A 22,334-nucleotide genomic window follows, 5' to 3' on the forward strand; every position below is an offset into this window, starting at 1 on the left:
AAAGAGCCCTTTAGTGGAGGGTATGGGAGGATCCCCTGTAGGGACTGTCTCCTGAACCAGGCTCACCTGGGAGAGGCCACAAAGGACTTTTTGGAGGAGGTGATGGCAGCTTCTTAGAAGCAGAGGGAGGCCTTGGAGGTAGCTGGGCAGTGGATGGCAGTGAACCTACTATGATCCTGATGGTTTTCTATAAACAAAGGAGAGGAAGCGTGGACAGAATGTTCCTGTCATCGAATGGCTTAGTCAGCTGCCCCACATTGCCTTTGTCTCTGATAGTTAACATCTACGTTTACTTCAAAGGGAGCTTCATGCCTGTAGATGACCTCTGACTTAGACACGTGAGTAGTTCACATGTACAGACAGTTGCACTATGTCAGTAGGTATTGGTTCCTCTGCATCTCCCTAGAGTCCAGAATGGAGACTTCAGTGATGATGTTGCTTGGGTAGGGTGTCCAATGGTGGAATCCCTGTGTCCAGTGGTGGTTTGTGACCCAGATGTAGCAGGCTGTTTCATAAGGGCTGTCTGGAACACGCACTGCATTTTTCGTCAAACACAACTGAGTATCATTCCTGTTAATCACAGATGCTTCTGGGCCGGCAATGGCTTACACCTCAGTAAACCCATAACAAGTTGAACACGTGCGTTTAATATATGGGATCTACTGTATACTACATCTGGACCTAGCTTACCTTGAACATGTTTAGAGCACTTCCTTAGCCAGAAATTGAACAAAATTATCCAGCCTAAGGCTTATTTTATAACAAGAGTGCTATCTCATGGAATGTATTAATATTATAGGGAAGATGTTTATTTATGTGTACTTTCACAACGTGGAAAAGTCAAGCAGGGGCTGGAGAAATGCCTCAGCAGTTAAGAGCACTGGCTGCTCTTCCAGATAACCTGGGTTCAATTCCCAGCACCTACACGGTAGTTGACTGCCTTGTGTAAGTAACTCCAGTCCTGGGATATCTCTTGCCTTCTTCTGGCCTCCATGGACACTGCACACCTGTGGTGCACAGACTCAAAATAGATGATAATAATAATAAAAGTAAAACCTTTGTCTGAGGATGTTGCTCAGTCATGGAATGTGTGTCTGGAATGCTCAAAGTCCTGGACTTCATTTCTAACACTGAAAAACTGTAAGACCTAGACAGACAGTCAGCCACATGATCATAGGGTCAATTCTGTGATCTATTCAACTCTTACTCGTAAGATGGACTTTGCCCTAGGCCATTTTACCTGACTGTGTTTGAAAATCGAAGTGTTCCTAGCCCTGTAAGGTAGATCAGGCTAAACTAGTGTGATGGGCAGGCTAGGTATATTTAGGATATGTTTTAGCATATGATGGGTTTATCAGGATTCCCCAAAGAGCGGAGAAGACTCTGAAGAAAAAGCAAACAGATGAACAAAAACAAAACAAACAATAGCAATAAAAAACCAGCTCTGTGGACTGATCAGTGTCGAATTCCTAATATGAGTTTCTCCTCTGGAACAGCCTCTCCTGTGGAAACCCCTGTTCATCTGCAATTCCTGCTGATCAGCGCCCTGCTTAGACAGCCCAAGCCAGCCCCCACAGCCCTCCTCCCCACCCTCTCCTCCTGCTACCCTCCCCATCAGCTACCCTCACCCCGATACTGTCATCTCCTCCACACTTTTATACTGCTTTTCCCACTCTAGTCCTCGAAGTCAGGGGGCTTCAGTTGAGTGTCAACCATGTCATGTGTTTTCAGAAATCAATGCATTCAGGTCCCAGAAAGGTGGGCTTGGGAGCCTGGGGTTTTTACTAGTCATCACTGCATTCCTGAGCACTGACTCTGTGCCCAGCTACATGGGCACAGAGGAACCAAAGGTTTTCTGAGGAAAACTCTTCTTTTCTACGGCATTTTCCAAACACCTTTGGGGTCACAGCGAGTACACCATTTTCAGGGTACAAAGTCCCCACTTTCCTGGGGAAACAGCTTACTGTGTGAAAACGACTCAGCTCTGTGGTAGGTTTCCTTCCTCGTTCACCGACAGTTTCCTGTGAGGGTAAATTTTCCTTGTCAACTTGACTCCATTTAGAATTCCTTGGAGATACAGCTCTGGGCATGTCTGCAAGGCTGTTTCCAGAGAAGTTTAACTGAGGAAGTTTAGCCTTGAATGTGGGTGAGACATATCATGGGCTGGCATCTTGGACTGAATAAAAAGGGGAAACTGAGGGAGCTAGGCCAGCACCAGCATCCACCTTCCTTCGGCACCTGCCTGTGGATGCAGTATGGCCAGCTGCCTCTGCTCCTGCTGCTGTAACTAGAACCCTTCCCATCACCACACCTTCTCTGCCATGATGGGCTGCACCCTAACTGTGCTTCAAAATAAGTTGCATGGATTGTTTTTTTACAAGCATTTTATATAGTTCTAGTCTGTTTACGTTTTGCCAAACTATTCAAAATGTCCCTGGTGCCAAACTTCTTTGGGTGGGGCTTGGCCAGTGCCTCTGTCCATGATTCCAGAACCAGTTTCCTGAGTTTTTCTAACTTGCTTTTCACCTTCCTCCAGTGTGTGCTTAGCTGGGCTGTGCACAGCAGCAGTCTGATACAGGCCAGGAGTAATGTGCTAACGGATCCTGTATCCCCCAGTTCGTTGGGGAGCACTAGAACAGCACAGGGTCTGCCCTGACAGACAGGTGAGCTGGGCCCTCCCTTTGTGGCTTCAAACTTACTTGGCAAGAGAAGGGACAAGTCTTGACAGGGTGGAGACACTGGTACTTCTGTGGCATAAAGGTGACCACGGCAAGCCACATCATGCCCCCCGACTACTAGGCACGAGAGAGGTGACAAACCAGGAAATCAGAAGCCCACGTGAAGTGTGGCCTCTCGTGGATATGGTCCCCTGATGGCCTAGCTTGGTGGCTCACTGCTGTCATGGCAACATGGTGGAGACTGCGGCGGGAGAATTGCCGTAAATTAGAGACCAACCTGGGCCACGTGGTAAGATCCGGGTCAGCCTGAGCTGTGCTGTGGAACCTGTTTTTAAAAATGCAAGTAAAAGAAAAAAAAAGTCACTCCTGGCTCGCTCACTTGCAGTCTAGCTCAGGGTTGGCCAGACACTCTGGGCGGTGTGGTTACTGGCTTCGCTCCCTGCCGCGCACACAGAGCTCTGCTGTGCGGAGTGGCGCATGTGCGGCTCTTGTGGGTCAGTCTCTTTCCAGCGCAGGGGACCACAACACAGTACCAGCTCTGTCCCAGGGACTGAGCTATGCTGCGAAGCCTGGACACAGTACCCACCTGGGGGGAGGTGATTGGAGGGGTGCGCTCTTCCCTGACATCATCTCCGGAACTGCAGCCCACGGGAGTCGTATGGTAAAGCCCCTGATTAGGTCAAGGGTCTCCTTATCCTTGTGCTTAGGGTGCGCTCAGACGACGAAAGCCACCTGCAACAAAACTGAGGGAAAGTTAACTCCCCAGGGTGAGGGGAGAGTCCGTTTCCGTTCCCACTGCAGCATCTGGAAGAACTAGAAATGGGCTGCATCCTAACCACCATCAAAGCACATTAAGCCAACATTCCTATGCATTTTTCTCTTTCATTTACTCAAGGACTCAAAAAGAATGACTCCCCTTGCATAGCCACAAATCCATGTGACTTGTCAAGCCATCATGGGGCCCTATGGATTTACCTGCCCCAGGGCAGGCCTGGCACTCGCTTAGTCCATTTTGGTCAGCCTGAGAGTCTATTAGTGTTAATAATTGGATTTCATTAGGTCATCCATTGGAGTGGACATCTAGTGCTGTTTTACATAGTTGGGCTTCTTTGTGTATGCATTTGCCTGTGCATATATATATATATATATAAATATATAAATGCATGTTAATGGGGTTCATATATGCGTGCAGGTATGTATGCTCTGTGTACATGTGCATGTGGAGGTCAGAGCAGTCTTATACCATCTGGCACTGCCCACTGGTTTTTGAGATGGGATCTTTCACTGGCCTGGAACCTGCTAATCAGGGTAGACTAGCTCCCCAGTGAACCCCCAAAATCTACTTGTCTGTGTCTCTCCACTACCATGTCCATCTATTTTAACAGGAATTCTGGGGATTGAATTCCTGTCCTTGGGCTTCCGAGGCAAGCACTTTACCTTCTATCTCCCCGTCCTCAGAGAGCTTCGGAAGTGTTTCGTTTTCTCCTATTTTCTACCCTTTTCTCCTAGAGAGCAGACTATAGCCTTCCCCTTGTACTAACTGCAGCCCCAAGGCCTCACTTGCCAGTTAGATGGATGTCTTGAAGTCTTGTTGTATGGTGTTGTTGAGAGTAAGGGGGAAGCCTATCCCAACACTGAAGGGAAGAATCCCCCTGTGGTGGCTGACATCATCGAGACGATGCCTGTGGTAGTGGCGGGCTTCCCTTGTGTTTCTAATTGACTCTAGCTGACAGCTGATGCGGTTTTAGGGCATGAGGACAGACTGAGCTGATTGTCCCATTCTGTCATTCAAGAAAAACCATGATATTACAGTCTGCAGAGATGAGCTGACTCGAGGCTACTTCTCAACTTTATGCTGGGGACAAAGCTCCCTCAGGAGGAGTGGCCTCCATCCACCCCTAAGGACTCCCTGCTCCAAACCTATCTGTGTCTCTTTTAGAACATGCGCTTATTGCTGTGCTGGAATTCCCGCTGCGTAGGGAATTGAAGGGAGAACACAGTGTGGGAGTGTGGGCAGCCGAAGCTCTGAATGACCATTCTCCTCCTGAGACCTGTTTCTGCTCCATCATCTCCAGGGTGTGCCAGGACCACAGGCTGAACTCTTCAGAATCAGAATGATTTCAGGTTTCAGAATTTTTCAGATTTTATGATGAAATATCTCAGCAATTGGACCCAAAACTAACACTGAAATTTGTTTGGTTTGCATGTACCTCATTTACATAGTCTGAAGGTAATTTTATAGAATACTTCTAAATGTTTTGTGAATGAAGCCTTTTCATCATGTGGAGCTTTTCACTGTTGGCATCATATCGGCACTCAAAAGGGTTTGGATGTCTTTGAACTAGGGATGATCGACTTGTGCTGTGTCCTGTATAAGTTCTCTACACAATTATGCATGGAAATGATCTGAAATGGGACTTAAAGAGAAGGGGAAAAAAATCCAAGCAGGGACATGTCAGCCAAAATTTGTCTACTAGTTCTTATCCATTTCCATCCTGAAGACCTTGAGAGGCTCCTAGGCCAGGTGCCCAGGGAAGGAGAGTCCTTACTCTGGGATTACCTGGGAACCTGATAGGCCCTCAAAAAGGATGGTAGGTGGTGCTGGGTCTCATGGGCATTAGAGGTGCCTGACCTAGCAGCCAGGTAAGATCCAGGCAGGTGTCCTGAGGTCTTAGAAGGTGTGTGTGTTACTTGGAAGAAGGAATTTTGTGAAACCTCCATTCCCATTCCACAAGCCTTACTCTGAGGAAAAAAAAAAAAAAGACAGGAAATGAAATCAGGAGAAAAATACTTTGACCTGCAGACTACCTCCAACTGTGGCACACAACACATGGCATTGGCCATGGCTGTTCCTTTGGTTCTGGGGTCCCTCCGTTGCTTAAGTTAGATGGAACAATAAAACAAGACCGGCTGCCCCACAGTCGCACTTTTTTTCAGAGCTCAAGTCATTACCATTTGGTGTTTGCTGGACTGGGAGTCAGGTGACCTTTGGCCCCTGGCACAGGTGCTGGCAGAAGGGCCCGTCTAATTGAAGGCGATCTAAGCATCTCCTCATCGTCGTTAATTTTCAGTGCCGCATGAGCTCATGCAGCTTGGTCCTGTAGGGACTGTAAGTCTGCTCTGAAATGTCAAAACTCAACACTTCTCAGCTTTCCTCTCGGCTCTGTTTCTTATTCCTGCCTTCCCCACAGCAGAAGTCAGAAGCACTGTTGTGAAATACAGTGAAGCTGCAGTGGGAACAGACCATGCATGTTAACTTCAAGGAAGGTAGACACTCCTGAGAGGGTCTCGGGGCCTTAACAAAGCACTTGAAGGAAGCAGAGTATCAAATTAATGCTTTTTGTGCTAAAAACATTAAGGTATTTAAATGTGTTATTCTAATCCCTGTTCCAGCCTGGGAACAGGAGGATCTAATATCTTTTACTTAAATCCCAGCCTTCCTGGACTGCTCCATTCTTTTCAGCCTCATTGAGGAAGAGGCAGCCTATAGCCAGTTACTTTCAGTGATTATTAAACCACGTGCAATGCACAATAGGCACTCCTTTCAATTTCCACCTCAAGTGAGGTTGTCCAATTCTTAGAACATTCTACATCATTTCCCGGATCAGTTAGGTGTTCAGATGTTAGGTTTCTCTCAGAACATCATAGTGATTGTTCTGTATCCAGAGAAGTGATAAAATTGTCATTGACAAAAATACAAATGTATGTATATTCTGAACTGGCAAGCAAAATATCTGTATTTCATAGTGTGCCCTTTCTCAGTTGCTGGGTAAGCTGATCCCAGGCAGGCGGGCAGCCTCCCCTTTTCTCACAGCCCCTTTCCAAATCTCAGCTGCTGAAGCAGCTTTTACAGCCTTAGGCAGGATCGAATTATAAAGATTTTCTCAGTTAATAAAGAATATCAAGTTGCCATGACTACTCACAGCAGTAGGATGATGTGTGGTGCCTAGAGGAGAAGGCTTGCAAGGGTTAGAGCAGCCACCAGTGGCATAGTCATTAATATCAGATGGTAGATAAATGGACTGGTTGATCAACTGATAGATACATACATACATACATACATACATACATACATACATACATAGATGATAGATGATTGATAGATAAATAGATGGATGATGGATAGGTAGATAATAGATAGATGATAGATAGATAGATAGATAGATAGATAGATAGATAGATAGATAGATAGATAGATAATAAATAATAGATAGATGATAGGTAGATAGATAATAGATAGATAGATAGATAGATAGATAGATAGATAGATAGATAGATAGATAGATAGGTAGGTAGGTAGATAGATGATAGATAGGTAGATAATCTCTAGATCAGTTGTTAAGGTTTTTCCCTTTATAAGTATAGATTTTAAAGGAAACTTTTTCTCAACAATTCTCGCTCATATATACCCTCCTCATTCTCGCTAATTGGACTCCCAGAGATCCACCCGGGGCCTAGTCATGGATCTCTGCATCCAGATCCCTCAGTAGTTGGATGAGGTTTCTAGCACAACAATTAGGGTGTTTGGCCATCCCATCACCAGAGTAGGGACCAAGGTTGGATAAAGCACAGGGACAAATAGCCAAATGAATGGAAACACATGAACTATGAACCAATGGCTGAGGGGTCCCCACTGGATCAGGCCCTCTGAATGGATGAGACAGTTGATTGGCTTGATCTGTTTGGGAGGCACCCAGGCAGTGGGACCAGATCTTGTGCTCATTGCATGAGTTGGCTGTTTGAAACCTGGGGCCTATGCAGGATTGTTTGGCTCGGCCTGGGAGGAGGGGACTAGACCTACCTGGACTGAGTCTACCAGGTTGACCTCAGTCTGTGGGGAAGGCTTTGCCCTGGAGGAGATGGGAATGGGGGGGGGGGGGGGGGGGGTTGGGGGGAAGGTGAGGGGGACGGGAGGGGGGAGAACAAGGGAATCCGTGGCTGATATGTAGAACTGAATTGTATTGCAAAATAAATTAATAAAAAAAAAAAATAAAAATAAAGGAAACTTTTGCAATGTTGAACTACATATAGATACTATGGAATAGTTTTGGGTTACTAGAATAGCTAGTCTTACAGCCTTGTGTTCCAAGGGTTATGAGTAAATAGCTCAGTGCTAGAGTATCTTCCCTCTTAGTTTCTTGGAACCACAAGAGAAGAACAGATAAAGTGTGTCAATTTATAACTTCAGGTAAGTCGTTTAAAGTGAGAGCTCAATGTACTTGGATGGTTTATGGAAGAACCAAGACTGTATCTGGTGGGCAGTGCATGCACTGGAAGAAAAGGCTTTATATGAGTAAAGATCTTATATTGACAATGAATTAAATGTGCCTTTAAATAATGTACTGCCACCATAACCCATTTATACAAGGATGATTTTAAAGCTATCGTCCTCTTTTTTGTGAAGTTCAAGCAGGAACTCAAATCTTGAGTTATGCCAGGCGTGATGACACTTGCCTGTCACTACGTATATTTCTGCCATCGTGGGCTACCCCTCCTTCCTGTCTCAAAGTGGGAGGCATATAGAAATGGTCTATCCTGGAAGACAGAAACATTGTATCTTAGCGATTTTGGTAATCAATGCCTATACTTCGTTGTTGATAAACTTCAGGGCTTATACGATGTCACAGGAATAGTAAGTTCCTACAATGTATGTTTACTATATGTGTGAAATTCCCAGAGTTACTGTCCAGTTACATGACCAAGACAAAAGCCAGCTGCTCACACTGCTGCCTGCTCTTCACGTCTCCTTGACACAGACTCTTGGTGTTTTGACCATAGCAGCCTCCACTGCAGAACCTTAGGGTTGACAGTGAAGAAATGTAGACAGTGTTATCAGATGTGGTTTCTGATCTATAGTTTACAGAGGTGGCTGGACCACACCAGGGCTCATGTCATTTTGTGCCAGGTTTTATCACAAATATTGATAGAAGTTCATCATTGCATTCATCCACAAATTAAATGCTTACACTACCAGAGACTGTCCTGAATAGTTCTTAATGGTGCAGAGGTCCTCGTGAGGCATGCCAGATGGTGGCAGAAGGTGATTCCAGGCAAATACTGATGTACATTATCCAATGCTGCCGAAAGACCGTGTGAAAAGTCCTAATGCCTGGAAAGCAAGTATCTACAAAGCCCTCCGAGTGCATTTGCAAAATGATAGCCAGAGGCTAATGGTTGGCCTATAACAATCAAAGCATTGTAATCTGAAGAAGCAAGGTGGAATAAAAGACCAGGCTCACATGTTAGCCCTTCCCAGGGGAGCCTTTGTGAGGCCAGAGATTGTTGCTGCCCATTTGTCAATGGGAGCTGTCATAAGAAGTCTGGAATGTTTTCAAGGGCCTTAACAGGAAATAGAATCGGGACCACCAGCATGTTGGTCAGGAAGTTTGCAAACAGTGTCTGTCCCTGGAGCACAGTAAAATGACGTATTTTTATCTGCTTTCTGTGAACTATCATTCATGGAAAATATGGATTGCACAGAGGTGTCCAGACAATCTTGAATTCTTTCCTTCTCTCCATGGATCAGTACTCTCTCGTGGTTGTCCATCAACCGCATGTTCCCAGGTCTGTTGCTTATGTGGAACTCTGATGCAATTCTTTGTTGTTCTTTGTAGTTATGACTAGAGGTGGACCGTGTCTTGGAAGCATGATCCAGATAGTCATTTTATTCACTGAATGTCTGCTGTATAACAGAATTTGATGTTAGGAGTCTGGTGGGGGGTTGGTGAAAAAGCAATCTTCATTGCTTTGAAGGTTCCATGTGAAAGGGGTGTACACGTGAGTGGGTGGGTCATGAACAACAAAGGGAGATAAGAGAGGGAAGACCCGGCCCTTAAATGCTGCATATTTTGGAGGTACTGTTTCTTTAAGATTCCTTATAAGAGGGCTTCTCTTCAAGGGTGTGTGTGTGTGTGTGTGTGTGTGTGTGTGTGTGTGTGTGTGTGAGAGAGAGAGAGAGAGAGAGAGAGAGAGAGAGAGAGAGAGAGAGAGAGAACTTTTAAGTAACTCACTTGAATTCTTACCCACCAGCACCTCCAAATAACCCAGTCCTCAGACTCTCTGGATCCACCTCCATCCTATCGGTCCTATGCCCAAACTCCTACATTTCCCACTGTGCCCTAGGGACCATTCTCTACTGTCAATATTATCTGCTTTTAGGAGTCGAGACCACAGTGAGATGCACTGCAAACTAGGGCAGGAGCTTACATTGTGAGAAAGCTGAACATTTTAGGTCAAAATATAGATTTATAGGCTGTTCTAGACAGGGGAGGCTGCATGGATAGTCTGGACATCTGTCCCCAAGTCTCCCATAGAATTGTACCAAATGCATCAAAAGAAGCAATACAGTGGTCCAAAAAAGTGGGCAGGCAGGGAAGTGCCTAACAGCTATATATGTGGAATAGTTCAGTAACTTTTAAGTTTTATGCCTACAAATTAGGTATGTATGTATATGCTTAAAATAAGAGACCTTTAAATTATATAAATTATTGTGTGGATGTGTGTATACTTGTGTGGTCACAAACATGCCACAGTGTATATGTGGAGATCACAGGACAGCTTGAAGGAGTTAGGTCTCTTCTTCTATCATGTAGGACCCAGAGATCAAACTCCGGTCGTTGGGCTTGGCTGCAAGAGCCTTTACCCACTGGACCATCTCACCAGCCTAAATAAGAGACACTCAAAGGTACTACATGGGACTGGAGAGATGGCTCTGTGATTGAGAGCCCTTGCCAAGGACCCAGGACCAGTTCCCAGCACTCTCATGGCAATTCACGATTGTTTGTAACCAGTTCCAGAGAATCTAATGTCCTCTTCTGACCTCTCCGGGCACTGCATGCATGTGATACATTTACATCCATGCAGACAATACACTCATCCACATTAAGTAAAAATAAATAAATCTTGAAAGGTACTGTAACTTTGGAAGATAAATGGCCTCTTTAAGAAACATGTCATAGTCTTTTATTTCAATGGATTGTCTAATCAAAGAAAAATCCCCATCATAGTAAAGTTTCCTTCACAGGAAAGTGAACACTTTTCCAAGTGAAAATTTCTGATACATTGGCATTAAGTCACTCAGTACTTCTGTGTTTTAGGCTTGGTATAGTCTACACCATTCCAAAGGAAAGAGGAAGTGCAATTTTATCTCTCTCATTCTGACATTCCAACACTACCATCTCATGTGAAGTACTTACATTTATAGGATACCTTCAATGAAATACCAGCCTAAATTGAGACTAAATTGAAGAAGACTCTGTTAGGTTTAAGAAAAGGGAATGAGATTCAGTGGTATTGCAAAGGTATCATCATCATCATCATCATCATCATCATCATCATCATCATCATCTGACCTTTTCCATGCTCCTATGATATCATTTAGGTGTGGCTAGGTAACATGTGAACTAGGAAGAACTTGGATAATCACTGACACAAACCACTTCACCGTTAGGTAGAAGCTGGTTAGAAGTTCCCATCACAGGCTGTTTGTTACGTCTCTGTTGCTGAGGCAGAGTCCTGACCAAAAGCGACTTAAGGAAGAAAGGGTTTATTTGGCTCACATTTCCAGAGGGGATGGAGCCCTTAATGCTGGGGAGGCTAGCCTAGTGGTTAGGAAGCATACTGATCACATTTCAAAGACACACAGGAAACAGAAGAGAAGAGGAAGCAGGGCCACAGGCTATAAAACTCAAAGGCTGGCCCAAGTGACATACTTCCTAAAGGTTCTCAGCCCTCACAAACAGTGCCACCAACCAGGGACCGAGTGCTTGACTACATGAGCCTATGGAGGACATTACTCCTTCTGACCACAACACAGGCCCTTCCCTGGCTTTCTGAATGAGGGTCTGTAGATGACTTTGGTCCTTGTTTAATGCTTGAGATTCACTGATCTGGCTCAGTGTCTGCAAACTTCTTGTAGTTAGTATCTAATTCATCATTTGGGATCAACTAGTGAAAGTATTCAGTGAATCTGGTTAGTTGGTTGGTATTGATGATCTGCCTGGCATTCTCTTGGATGTTTCTGGAAGGAGTCCTTTTCAACCCCTCCAGCTCATAGGAGTTCTGTACACCAATCCATAATCTAGGCCTAGCCCCCTCTGAAAGGTGACTGAGCAGGAAAGGGATTTGTAGGTTCACTTATAATGCCCTGAAAGATCCAATGAGAAACTCACTATGACCAGGGCTTTTATAGCTCAGGTAAATTAATGTATGACGTCAATGCTGTGGAAGCATCCACCCTTGGTGTTACTTAAGCATTATGTTCGAAGTAACTTGAGAAAACTAGCTTTAAAAAGTCAAGACATAGAAACGAGACACTTTGGGTTACTGAGCCTTTTTTTTTTTAAGTCTCAAGAGGGCATTCTTCATTTGCAAATCTATTACGTTCTGTATATATGTAGACTACTTCAGTTGATGGGACTTTTAGGGTTTATGTTTTTATTCATAACGCACCAAAATTGGTTACAGGAGTGTGCCAAGCACCTTGCTCAGCTCAGATGTGGTCTGGAGCTTTATTTTATGGGGTGAACACATTATATGCTGGGAATGCTTATTAAGTATGGTGCATGATTCCCGGTCACAAATTAAGACTAGGAAAGAGCTGCTTTCTGCTATGTGGCAACTTGGCATCCCCAGGGGCTCCCCGTTGCTGAAGCGTAATGGTGCCCAGTCGATTCTGTAGAAATTGGCTGTTTGACATCTGCTTTGAACGCTGAGCGTGTGCTCGACTTCTGTTTTCTCAAGGCCTTACAGTGTAAGGGCGTAATAAATCCTTGATGAGAATTTCATGCTCCTGTGGTGCCAAGGTAACCCTTGCTTTATATACCCCTTGCTTTTGCTAGTTGGAAAGAGACAGTTGTCGGATATTCGTGGAGTGGACTGTCAGCCATTGCAGTGGGCTTGGCTGAATGAATTCAGAGCCAAGTCCCAGAGCCGAACTGAACGAGCCTGGTGACTTGCAGCTCGTTCCTGTTGGCCACTTTAGCCCGCTTTCTGTTACTGGAAGGAAAGTTATTTGGGATGGCAGGGGTCTTTTTGGTTTGGTTTGGTTTGGGGGGTCTCACTCCATCACTGATCGTCCTTGTTGTCTGGGGGCCCTGGTGAAGCAGAACACCATGGCAGGGAGTACATGGTAGACCGAAGACATTCCCCTCAAGGCTAGGGAGTAGAAAAGAGATAGAGGAGGGACTTGGTCCCTCTGTCTGCTTGAAGGCATACCCTTGATGATTGAGAGACCTCCCACTAGGCTCCATCTTTTTTAATTAAAAAATTCTTTAAGATTATTTTATGTGTATGGGTGTTTTGTCTGAATGTGTGTCTATGTTCCACATATGTGCCTGGTGCTTGCAGAAGTCAGAGCGGGTATCAGAGCTCCTAGAACTGGACTTACAGACGGTTGTGAGCCACAATGTAGGTGCTGGGTATCAACCTCAGTGCTTTTAACCGCTGAGCAATCTCTCCAGCCGCAATCCCATCTTTTAAAGGCTCCACCACTCCCAATACCTGGGGACTAAGCCTTTAATGTGTGGGGCCTCCGTAGGACACCTTAAGAACAAAACTGTAACACCCAATAGAAAACCAACAACTTTTGGCTCAAACACCACCCTTGCTCTATCTATCTCCTTCCTTATTCCATGTCCATAGTTCTTGTAGCCCCTCCTTCAATGTGAAATGACCAACCTCCAAGTGATATCCTTTCTCTCTACACCACTTATCAGCCAACTCGCTCTCAGGTGAGTGACATATAGACCCAGGAAGCTGCAGCCCCAGGTCTGCCCAGGGTGTCCTTGAGCATGGGGGCCATGCCAGGTGGCACAGTACTTAAGAAGCAGGTCTTGGGGCTGGAGAGATGGCTCAGCGGTTAGGAGCACTGACTGCTCTTCCAGAGGACTCAGGTTCAATTCCCAGTGCCCACATGGCGGCTCACAACTGTTTATTACTCCAAGATCTAACACCATCACACAGACATACATTCAGACAAAACACCAACACACATAAAATAAAGATACATTATTTAAAAGAGAAAAAGAGCAGGTCTCTGAACATCGCTCTAGTTTACACACAGCCCACGTGTGAGCGCAGCCACTACTCCCCTCTCTGGAGGTGACTCAGGGGCTTCCTTGTAAATCCTCCAAATCAAATGTCAGTTTACCAACTTGGGATTAAAAAGAAATCAGCCCTGAGGTGCTAGTGGCACTTTCTATGCGGGTGAACCATCCTGGTTTGCACTGTGGTGAACAGCTCATTAACCTACGTTACTGCCCACTGAGTCCTTAGGTTTATAGGTCACTTCCCAGAGTGTGGAGGGATCTTGACATCTGGGCCCCTTCCATCCTCCCAGGCAGGGGCTACTTCCCATTCTGGGCTGTGCTCCTACCCCTCCAGTAGCAGAAGACCTCAGGCCTGGGAATGTGCAGACTCAGCCTCCTGCCCTGGCTACCCGGCAAACGCATCATCATCTCTGGGTAGAGATGGACTCTTCTTTCCTGTTGCTCTGGTTTCTTCCTGCCCTTTCTTTCTTATACCCTGCCTGTTTTCTTTCCTTTCTGTGAATTCTCTGGAACTTCCCTTGCCAGCCCCAGCACTGTGCAGGATGCATAACACAGCATAGGGGGTGGGGGGTGGGGAGGCTCTTCCAGTGTTCTGGTTTATTGGGAAGACATGTTCAAAGGCCCTGGTAGCTAGATTGCCTATGTTTGGTCTTGGACAGTGCCCATAGCCCCAGGTTTACTTGCCTCTCACTCCACTCAGCAGTGGATGGCAAACTGGCTGTGTTTAGGTTGCTTTAGAGATGAGGGTGCATCAATGCAAACACTTGAAAGCCAGACTCCTGTTTTCACAAAGCTTCTTCACATGTGAGCATAAAATGTATTGCACTGGATTTGGAGGTTGTCTGGTCACTGCCTCTGAATGCTGCCTGTGTGCTGCCGCTGTCCCCTCAGGAAGGGTGCCTGCTGTCCTGACTCCTCCCTCTTCTCTCTTCTCTCACAGAGTGTCCCCTCTGCAGAAGTCTGAGATCGTGGATGTTGTGAAGAAGCGGGTGAAAGCCATCACTCTGGCCATCGGGGACGGTGCCAATGACGTGGGGATGATCCAGACAGCCCACGTAGGGGTCGGGATCAGCGGGAACGAGGGCATGCAGGCTACCAACAACTCAGATTATGCCATTGCACAGGTCAGCCTCCCTTTTCACAATGACGGCAGCTGGGCAGAGGAGACAGCCCAGAGCTCAGCCAAGGACTCTGCCCACCTAGGCAGGTCACCATCTAGATGAACTGATGGCTCTGTTGTTGGAGTCTTGAACAGTTTGAGGCCCCTTCTCTGGATTGGGTTTCCTTGGGCCAGAGGTGGGACTGGCCCATGGACCTGTCATTTCAAAGATGTGCCTTTCCTGGTAGACAGGTCCCTAGGCTCTAGACCCTCTCTACTCCTGTTCCTTCTGGGGTGTGTGTGTGTGTGTGTGTGTGTGTGTGTGTGTGTGTGTGTGCACCCCTCACTGAAGAACAGCTGTTCTCAGAGTACCATTCTCTGCTAGACTCTCACTCAAGGGCCTCCTTTCTTCCAGAAGTGCTGGCATGCTCTGGGCAAGTGGTTAAAGCCAGAACAAAGCAGTCACTTGGAGATATCCCCTCTTGGCAATCATGGCTGGGAACCCTCTAGGACCCCTGCCCTGAGGTGAACTGAGAGGCCAGGGGCCAGGTGACTCATGGAGAGTAGCAAGCAGCCTCCTGCAGTCAGGCCCAGTTCGGTCCGTTCTTCTCTAAACTGTGTGTCGCCAGCATGGTTCTGATGTGCTTTGTGGTTATTGGCCCTGATGTGTGTCCTGGGTACCTCACATGTGCTCCAAGAATCCAAGAAATTCTAACTCTTCATGATAGCCAGAAGAGTCAGCCTCAGGACCCTTCTAGGGAATATCTGGGCTATCTGGCCTGGTAGATCATCTAGAAGTGTAGTCCCAGGGAATACTGGCATGTTCTCCCAGATACCCAGTTGTAGGGTCCTGTGGCTAAATGCCTGTATTTGCTGTGGCACCAGCCCCCCCACCCCCTGATTCCTTGAATAGGCTTTTGAAGAACATGTTAACCCTAGCTACATGATTACAAGGAACAGAGGCGTTGACACCTTTTCAGCTAAAATCAGGAGATGCATAGAAAACACCCTTCTTATAAGCCCCAGAGCTTGTGGTCTGGTCCTCTGCTACTTTGGGGGCTCTCCATCCCTGAAGGAAGCTCTGTTTGATCACCTCTCACGCTTCCTTCTAGTTTGAGGTTCTGCAAATGTAGCAAGAAATTACCCAGACCATGTGGCTTTGGAAATTGAGTAAGTCAGTTTTATTTCTTTGTGGACTTCGAATCCCTGAACTGATCTCTGGCGTGGGCAGTAGGAATTCTGATTTTCCAGGTGAGAAACCTAAAGGTCCTATGCACCCAACGACTGGCCTCAGGGATGAGTACAGGCCCAACATCAGAGAACAGCAGAGCCCCGTGAACTCGGGGGCTGCCACACACACCTGCTCCATTACTTTGCCGAGTCAGCTGTGCAGAGGCCCGTGGGACCCGCGCTTCCTGTCTGCTGTCAGCAACTGTGGATGTTATACACCCCAGCGTTATTAAATACTTGAGTTATAACATCATACGGCTGGAAGGGAACTTAAGAGGTTTCCTAGGAGTTACAGGCAAATATTTGTCTGCTTTTCTCTTTAGAATGTCTAGGGAGCAGGGATTCCTTACTGAAACTGCACATGGATAGGATGTGGAAGGTGAAGCAACCACTTTTATTAAAAGGAAGCATCCGAGAGGGGTGGGATAAATCCTTCTAAGTCATTTGGGGGTTTTCTCTGCCCTCCAGGGTAGTAGCAACTTTTACCAAAGGAACCTAAGGCAGCCACTGATACCCATGCCTGGATTTCCCTGTTCATTGTGCTTCAGAGGCACACTGTCATCTCAGGGCTGAGTTTGTGCCAAGCACTAGATTCTAAACTGCCTCTTCCTTAATTACCGTGCCAGAAACACCACCAGTTGGGTGAGTTCTTCTGCCCCATTGAAGTGATAACCATGTCTGGATGAAGTTAACACCATGTTCTTTATGATTTTTGATATGGGTGGCTGCATTTTTTTTAATTGTGTTTTGAAGGAAGTGCCCCATAAGGTAAAGAAAAGATGCTGAGAAAGTCCTGTAGTGGGCATTCCCTGGTTCCATGCCCTTGCTGTCTGCCTTATGCTTGCATACACAGCAGCTGCTGGACAGGTGACTGGCCACTGCTGGCCACCTAAGCTAGGCAAAGGGACTGTGTGGTATGGTGTGTGTCCACAGACCTTGGCTCCCAGTCTGCCAGAGAACATTCCATCTCCCAGCCTTTGTCTGTCTTGAATGACTCTGGGGAGATTTAGGGTATGTGCTATTGGAATACTGTGGCTTTGTCTCAGACTACAAGAGCCCTTAAATCACTCCTACTCAGAGCTAGTCAGCTGCCCCTGCTTGCACAACCGGGTACTCTGAGTGGGAGATAAAGAAGGACTACACCATGGATGTAGAAGTGGAGGCTGTGTGTGTGTGTGTGTGTGTGTGTGTGTGTGTGTGTGTGTGTGTGTGTGTTGCATTTGTATGTCTGTATATCTCCATATCTATGTGCCTATGGGTAAGTCTGTCTAGGTGCCTCTGTAGGATATTGGAAGTATAAGAGCTTTTAGTTGACACACTGACAGACCACTATACTCATGTGCATTCCTTTCTTGAATCAAACCTTTGTTGGGTGAGTGTCTCTGCCCCTTCCTCCCGTGGTCCACCATAAAACGTGTGACCGGATCTGACGGAGGTGTCCTGTCCCAGTGTGCTTTTCTTACAGTCCAGATAGTCACCTTCTTTGCCTAATTAAGACTCTGGAAGGCATTTAGCGCAAAGAGTTCCACAGCAGTCATAGTGAGAGTCCAGCAGCTTGTTTGGGGACAACAACAACCATTAGTCACTTGAAGAGAGTTCTCCTTCTCAGCTGCCCTGAGAGTACCACCTCAGGAGAACAGGTTTTGTGTTTGTTTTGATTTGTTTGTTTTGTCGGCTTCCTAAGGGTCTGGTTTCCTCCCCTTCCCTGTCTGTTTTCTGCTCATAAAGACAGTCCATGCCTTTCACTCCTCAAGGACAGGCTGCTCTGAACTTTGTCACTGTCCCTTTTCAGTTTTCCTACTTGGAGAAGCTGCTTTTGGTTCATGGAGCCTGGAGCTACAACCGGGTGACCAAGTGCATCCTCTACTGTTTCTACAAGAATGTGGTCCTCTACATCATTGAGGTAAGGAGCATCCCTTCCCTTAAGGAGGCAGGCCTCTGCAGCGGACGTCTTTAGACATTGAATCCATCTTCAGAAAGGGGTTGTTAATGGAAAAGTAAAGATACTATTGGATCTTACTAAGATCTGCGTCGTGCAGCCTCCTTTAAGCTGGCTGTACCACAAGGCTTGTAATAGGTAGCCAAGGCTAGTGCAGCCTTTCTTCTTCATCCAACCACTCATTCCTCTCGGTCTCCCCATCCCTGCCCTGTGCTCCTCTTCCCTCCCGCTAGCTTGTGTTGGTGGTGGCAGAGAATACTGCTGTCACTCTCTCCTTTGTCTTGCTGAGGCAGAGTGAGACCAGTGTGGTCAGAAAATAGAGGTGCCCATCTTTCTGGGTGACTCAGACTTTTCCAGACGACCCGTCCCGTGTTTTTCTTTCCTCGCACGAACAGGACCTGATTCCCTGCTGCATTTGGAATCTGCTGTTTCCTGATCATGCCCTCACTCTCCCTGGGGTTTGGGGATGCTAAGGCGCATGTGGCAAAGGTGGGAGTGAGGGGAGCATCTAGTAGGAAACTGATGAGGTCATTTCAAGTGGTATATTGAGTTCCTGTTCTGTCATCCTTGTCTTGGTTAGGTTTTTAGCGCTGTGGTAAAATGCCAACCAAAAGCAACCTGGGGAGGAAAGGATTAGGTCAGGTTAGTTGTAGTCCACGGCTGAGAGAAGTCAGGAAAGGAGCTCAAAACAGGAACCTGAAGGCAGGAACTGATGCAGAGGCCATCCAGAGGACTGATAACTGGCTTGTTCCCCGGGGCTTGCTCTGTTTGTTTTGTTACACACCTCAAGACTACCTACCTGACCATGGGTGGCATCACCCACAGTGAGTTGGGCCCTCCCTCATCAATCATCTATCAAGAAAATGCCCTACAGACTTGCCCATAGGCCAGTCTGATGGAGGCATTTTCTCAAGTGAAGTTCCCTTTCCAAGATGACTTCAGTTTGTGTCAAGTTGACAAAAACTAACGAGCACAGGCCTACCGTTTTCCAAGATGGTGATTCATTTATGAGAAAAACACATGCTTGCTAGGTAGAGGGCAAGAACCCGGAAGTGGACGAGGTTCCTTATGTTTGCTGTTTGATACTGGTCACATGGCTCTTCCTTCCTGAGAACAGCGCTGCTATAAAAGTGTGTCTTTGAGGCTATCTTGACATACCAGATTGCCAGATTGGGGATGTGGTTTTGTGGTAGAGCACTTACTCACCATGTGCAAAGCCCTGGATTCAGTCCCCGGTACTAATACCAAATAATAATCACAACAATGAGAGATGGGGGTGGGGGGTTAAGTTAAACTTGGCTACTGTTAAAAAGACCATAAAAAGTTTTAGCCAGAAAGAGTGGCACATGCCTGTAATCCCAGCACCTGATAGGTAGACAGGAGGGTGAGGGTTTCATGGTCAGCCTCAGCTATTCAACGAGTTCCAGATCAGCCTGGGCTACATGACATCTTGTCTAAAAGGGTGAGGAGGAAGAAGAGGTGGAGGAGAAGAAAGTGGTGGAAGTCGTCTTTGGAGCAATAGAAATCAATTTTGCCTCTGTTTGAAAATCTCGTTTTATTATGGTATAATGTTCAACTCCTAGTGAAAATAGTAACTAAGGAAGAAATTGACTCTTCCCAGTGCGGTCTCCCAAGTCCCCAGCTCGAGCAGGTGGCTTGCTGTTGAAGCAGTGACCAGCCACTACTTCATCAGCCTGTTAACTCTTTCCTACTGAATCCTTCCGGTCACATGTACAGGTTGATGCCATTTGTCAGGTAACCACACTAGGACAGGAGTTTTTCCCAAGCTGTACAGGTTGTTTGCAGTGCATGGCTGCCCAGCCGAAGGCATCAGTGAGACACAAACAGCCTGTGCGTCCATGTTCAAGCCCACCTGAAAACGGCATTTGGCTGGTTTGCATAAAGGGCAGTTTCCCAGCTGCTCTGTGCACCCAGAGTGTGGCCATCTCTGCATAGAAGATGGCTGGTCTAGTTGACTCAGTAGCTCCCAGTGTGCTGGGAACACCCCTGATCCTTAAAGAACCTCACAAGTGATTAGAAGAGACCTTGGCCAACAGCCTGGCCTGTTCTCTCAACCCCAAGTCCTCTGTGTCAAAGGTCCTGCCTGCTTACAGTGAACAGCAAGTAGATACCTAGCAGGACCTGGGGGTGTTTGTAGATGTAATCACTATATAATTCAGGGTAGGGAGGTTCAGATCCATGTGGATGTTGGTGTCACACATTTTGCTATCACTATCTTCCTCTTGCTCCAATTTTTACTGTTCCTTTTTGGAATTTAGAAATGTCTGTCCCCCGCCTGCAAGCTGCCAGCTTTTTTTTTTGCACACACGATAGCAGTCACTCCTTAGTGTCACTTGGGGTCATAGATAATAGCTTGGGCAGCATAAAAGGAGCTGGGATCCTACAGATCGTCCCAAGTTTCCCAGCATTCTGACCCTATAGCTGTGGGCTTTATACAGCTTCTTTATAATCTGGCTTTCCTCACTACCAGCAGATGGCTGATAGTCTAGACTTCTTATCAAGATGTTCTACGTGGGGCTCCAAACCTTCCGCTTCCCAGAGCACCCCTCAGGGGCCCTTCTTAGTCATTTAAACCCACTATCTTGCTTTTGTCTCTCTCTCTCTTTTCTTTTTTTGCTTCAAGTGGGCTAAAGCTCAGTAGAGCACCCTTTTAGTACGTCTGCAAAGAGCTGCTTGGAATGGGGCTCTGAGTGCTGAGTGAGGTAGCTCCTCAAATGACTGGTTGCAGCTCTGAATTGCTAAACGGTCTGCTGCAAAAGGCTCTTCCATACATTCCTCAGAAAGCTTTAAAAAATGTAAAAGCCTCCATAAGTCTGTGTCTCGGATTCTGGTTAGGATTTCTGGGAGGCTCTAATTTGGAAACCAAAAGAACAAAACTCTTGACTGGTTCTTGGTCAGAATAATGCCAAATTACTGCCCTGGCACCAGCATGTACTCCAGATGTAACTTCCGAGTGGGGAGGTACCACTTGCATGCTGTTTTAGTATGTTTTGAACCGCAGGATCAAAGATCATTACAGAAAGAATTTGCTCATTTGCAAAAAAAAAAAAAAATACAAAGATAAGGTTATAATTAATGATATAAGTGAGAACAAACTAAGCATGTTACTTGTGTGTCTTATGGTTTCCTTGTGACTCACAGAGGAACCGTTGTAGTAGTAATTAATGTGAACTCATCTCCAGTGCCCTCCGATACATGTAACTACCGGACATTTTACAAAAGTAGTCTAAAAGCAATATGGGTAACATGCATATGCACACCCACTCTGTGGCCTGGCTTATTTTATGAGGACTATTATATTATCTAGATTTCTGGTGAAAATTGTGGCATGACAGGTCCTTCCTGCTTGGTATACTATTCCATAAGAGTGGGGTTCCTACACAAGGAAAATATGCATTATTCTGGATGCTGTATGGAATGCACACTGGAAGTTTCCACTGCTTACATGGTATCTACCCTTACATGTTTCTCTACAGTTACACATAGACTTTTTTTTTTTAAAGATAAATGTCATCATGCTATGGAGCATGATCTACAATTCACATTTCACTAGAATGGTCCCTGAGAACCATTGCCCACTCCTTCACATAGACCCTGGGTATGTGTCCCTGAGAACCATTGCCCACTCTTTCACATAGACCCTGGGTATGCGTCCCTGAGAACCATTGCCCACTCCTTCACATAGACCCTGGGTATGTGTCCATGAGAACCATTGCCCACTCCTTCACATAGACCCTGGGTATGTGTCCCTGAAAACTATTGCCCACTCCTTCACATGGACCCTGGGTATGCCGTCCCACTGTGTGATCCCCTGCAGCCTGTTTAGTCTCTTCTGTATTGACTGAGCATCTGTGTCATCTCCAGTTTCATCTGTAAGAAACCTTGTGGAACAGCAATGTTCCCACTCCCGAGGCCATAGGTATTCCAATATGATGTTGGTCTAGTTCATCCGTTATATTGCTCTGCCTTGAACAAGCCACGGATCCATTGTTGCCGACAGATCTGCTAAGCATTCATTGAATGCACCACATAAAATTTTTCTAGGTGAAGTGGCTATTGTTGCAGCCATTTGAAAATAGGAACAAAATGGTGGCCCTTGTGGCTCCTTCAAGGCCCCCACAGCAGGTAAAACCAAGAATAGCACGTAGCCATTGCCTCCGTTCCGTTGCTAGTGCCTCATTTTAGTAGTTTTCACCTTCATGGCTGTTGAGCTTTCTTGGCTGTCTCTCTGGAAGCCGGGATGGGATTCCTGAAACATACGCCTGACCAGTTCCAGTGGCCAGCAGGGTGGCTGGGGAAGAGGTGCTCGGAAGCACTGG

At 46.3% G+C, this 22,334-nt stretch overlaps 1 protein-coding gene across 5 annotated transcripts in view; it reads left to right on the plus strand.

Moving 5' to 3' along the window:
- The window catches only part of Atp8a2 (ATPase phospholipid transporting 8A2), a 563,932-nt gene that overhangs the window by 323,373 nt on the left and 218,225 nt on the right, over nt 1–22,334 (plus strand). For all 5 annotated transcript variants that reach the window (XM_052733058.1, XM_052733056.1, XM_052733061.1 and 2 more), the window contains exons 26-27: nt 14,667–14,850; nt 17,848–17,958. In XM_052733058.1, coding sequence (XP_052589018.1) covers nt 14,667–14,850; nt 17,848–17,958 — 295 coding nt within the window. The remainder of the gene's footprint in view (nt 1–14,666; nt 14,851–17,847; nt 17,959–22,334) is intronic.

This window comes from Peromyscus californicus, unplaced genomic scaffold (assembly GCF_007827085.1).
Source record: "Peromyscus californicus insignis strain IS unplaced genomic scaffold, ASM782708v3 Scaffold_12__1_contigs__length_115047231, whole genome shotgun sequence".
Classification (NCBI taxonomy): Eukaryota; Metazoa; Chordata; class Mammalia; order Rodentia; family Cricetidae; genus Peromyscus; species Peromyscus californicus.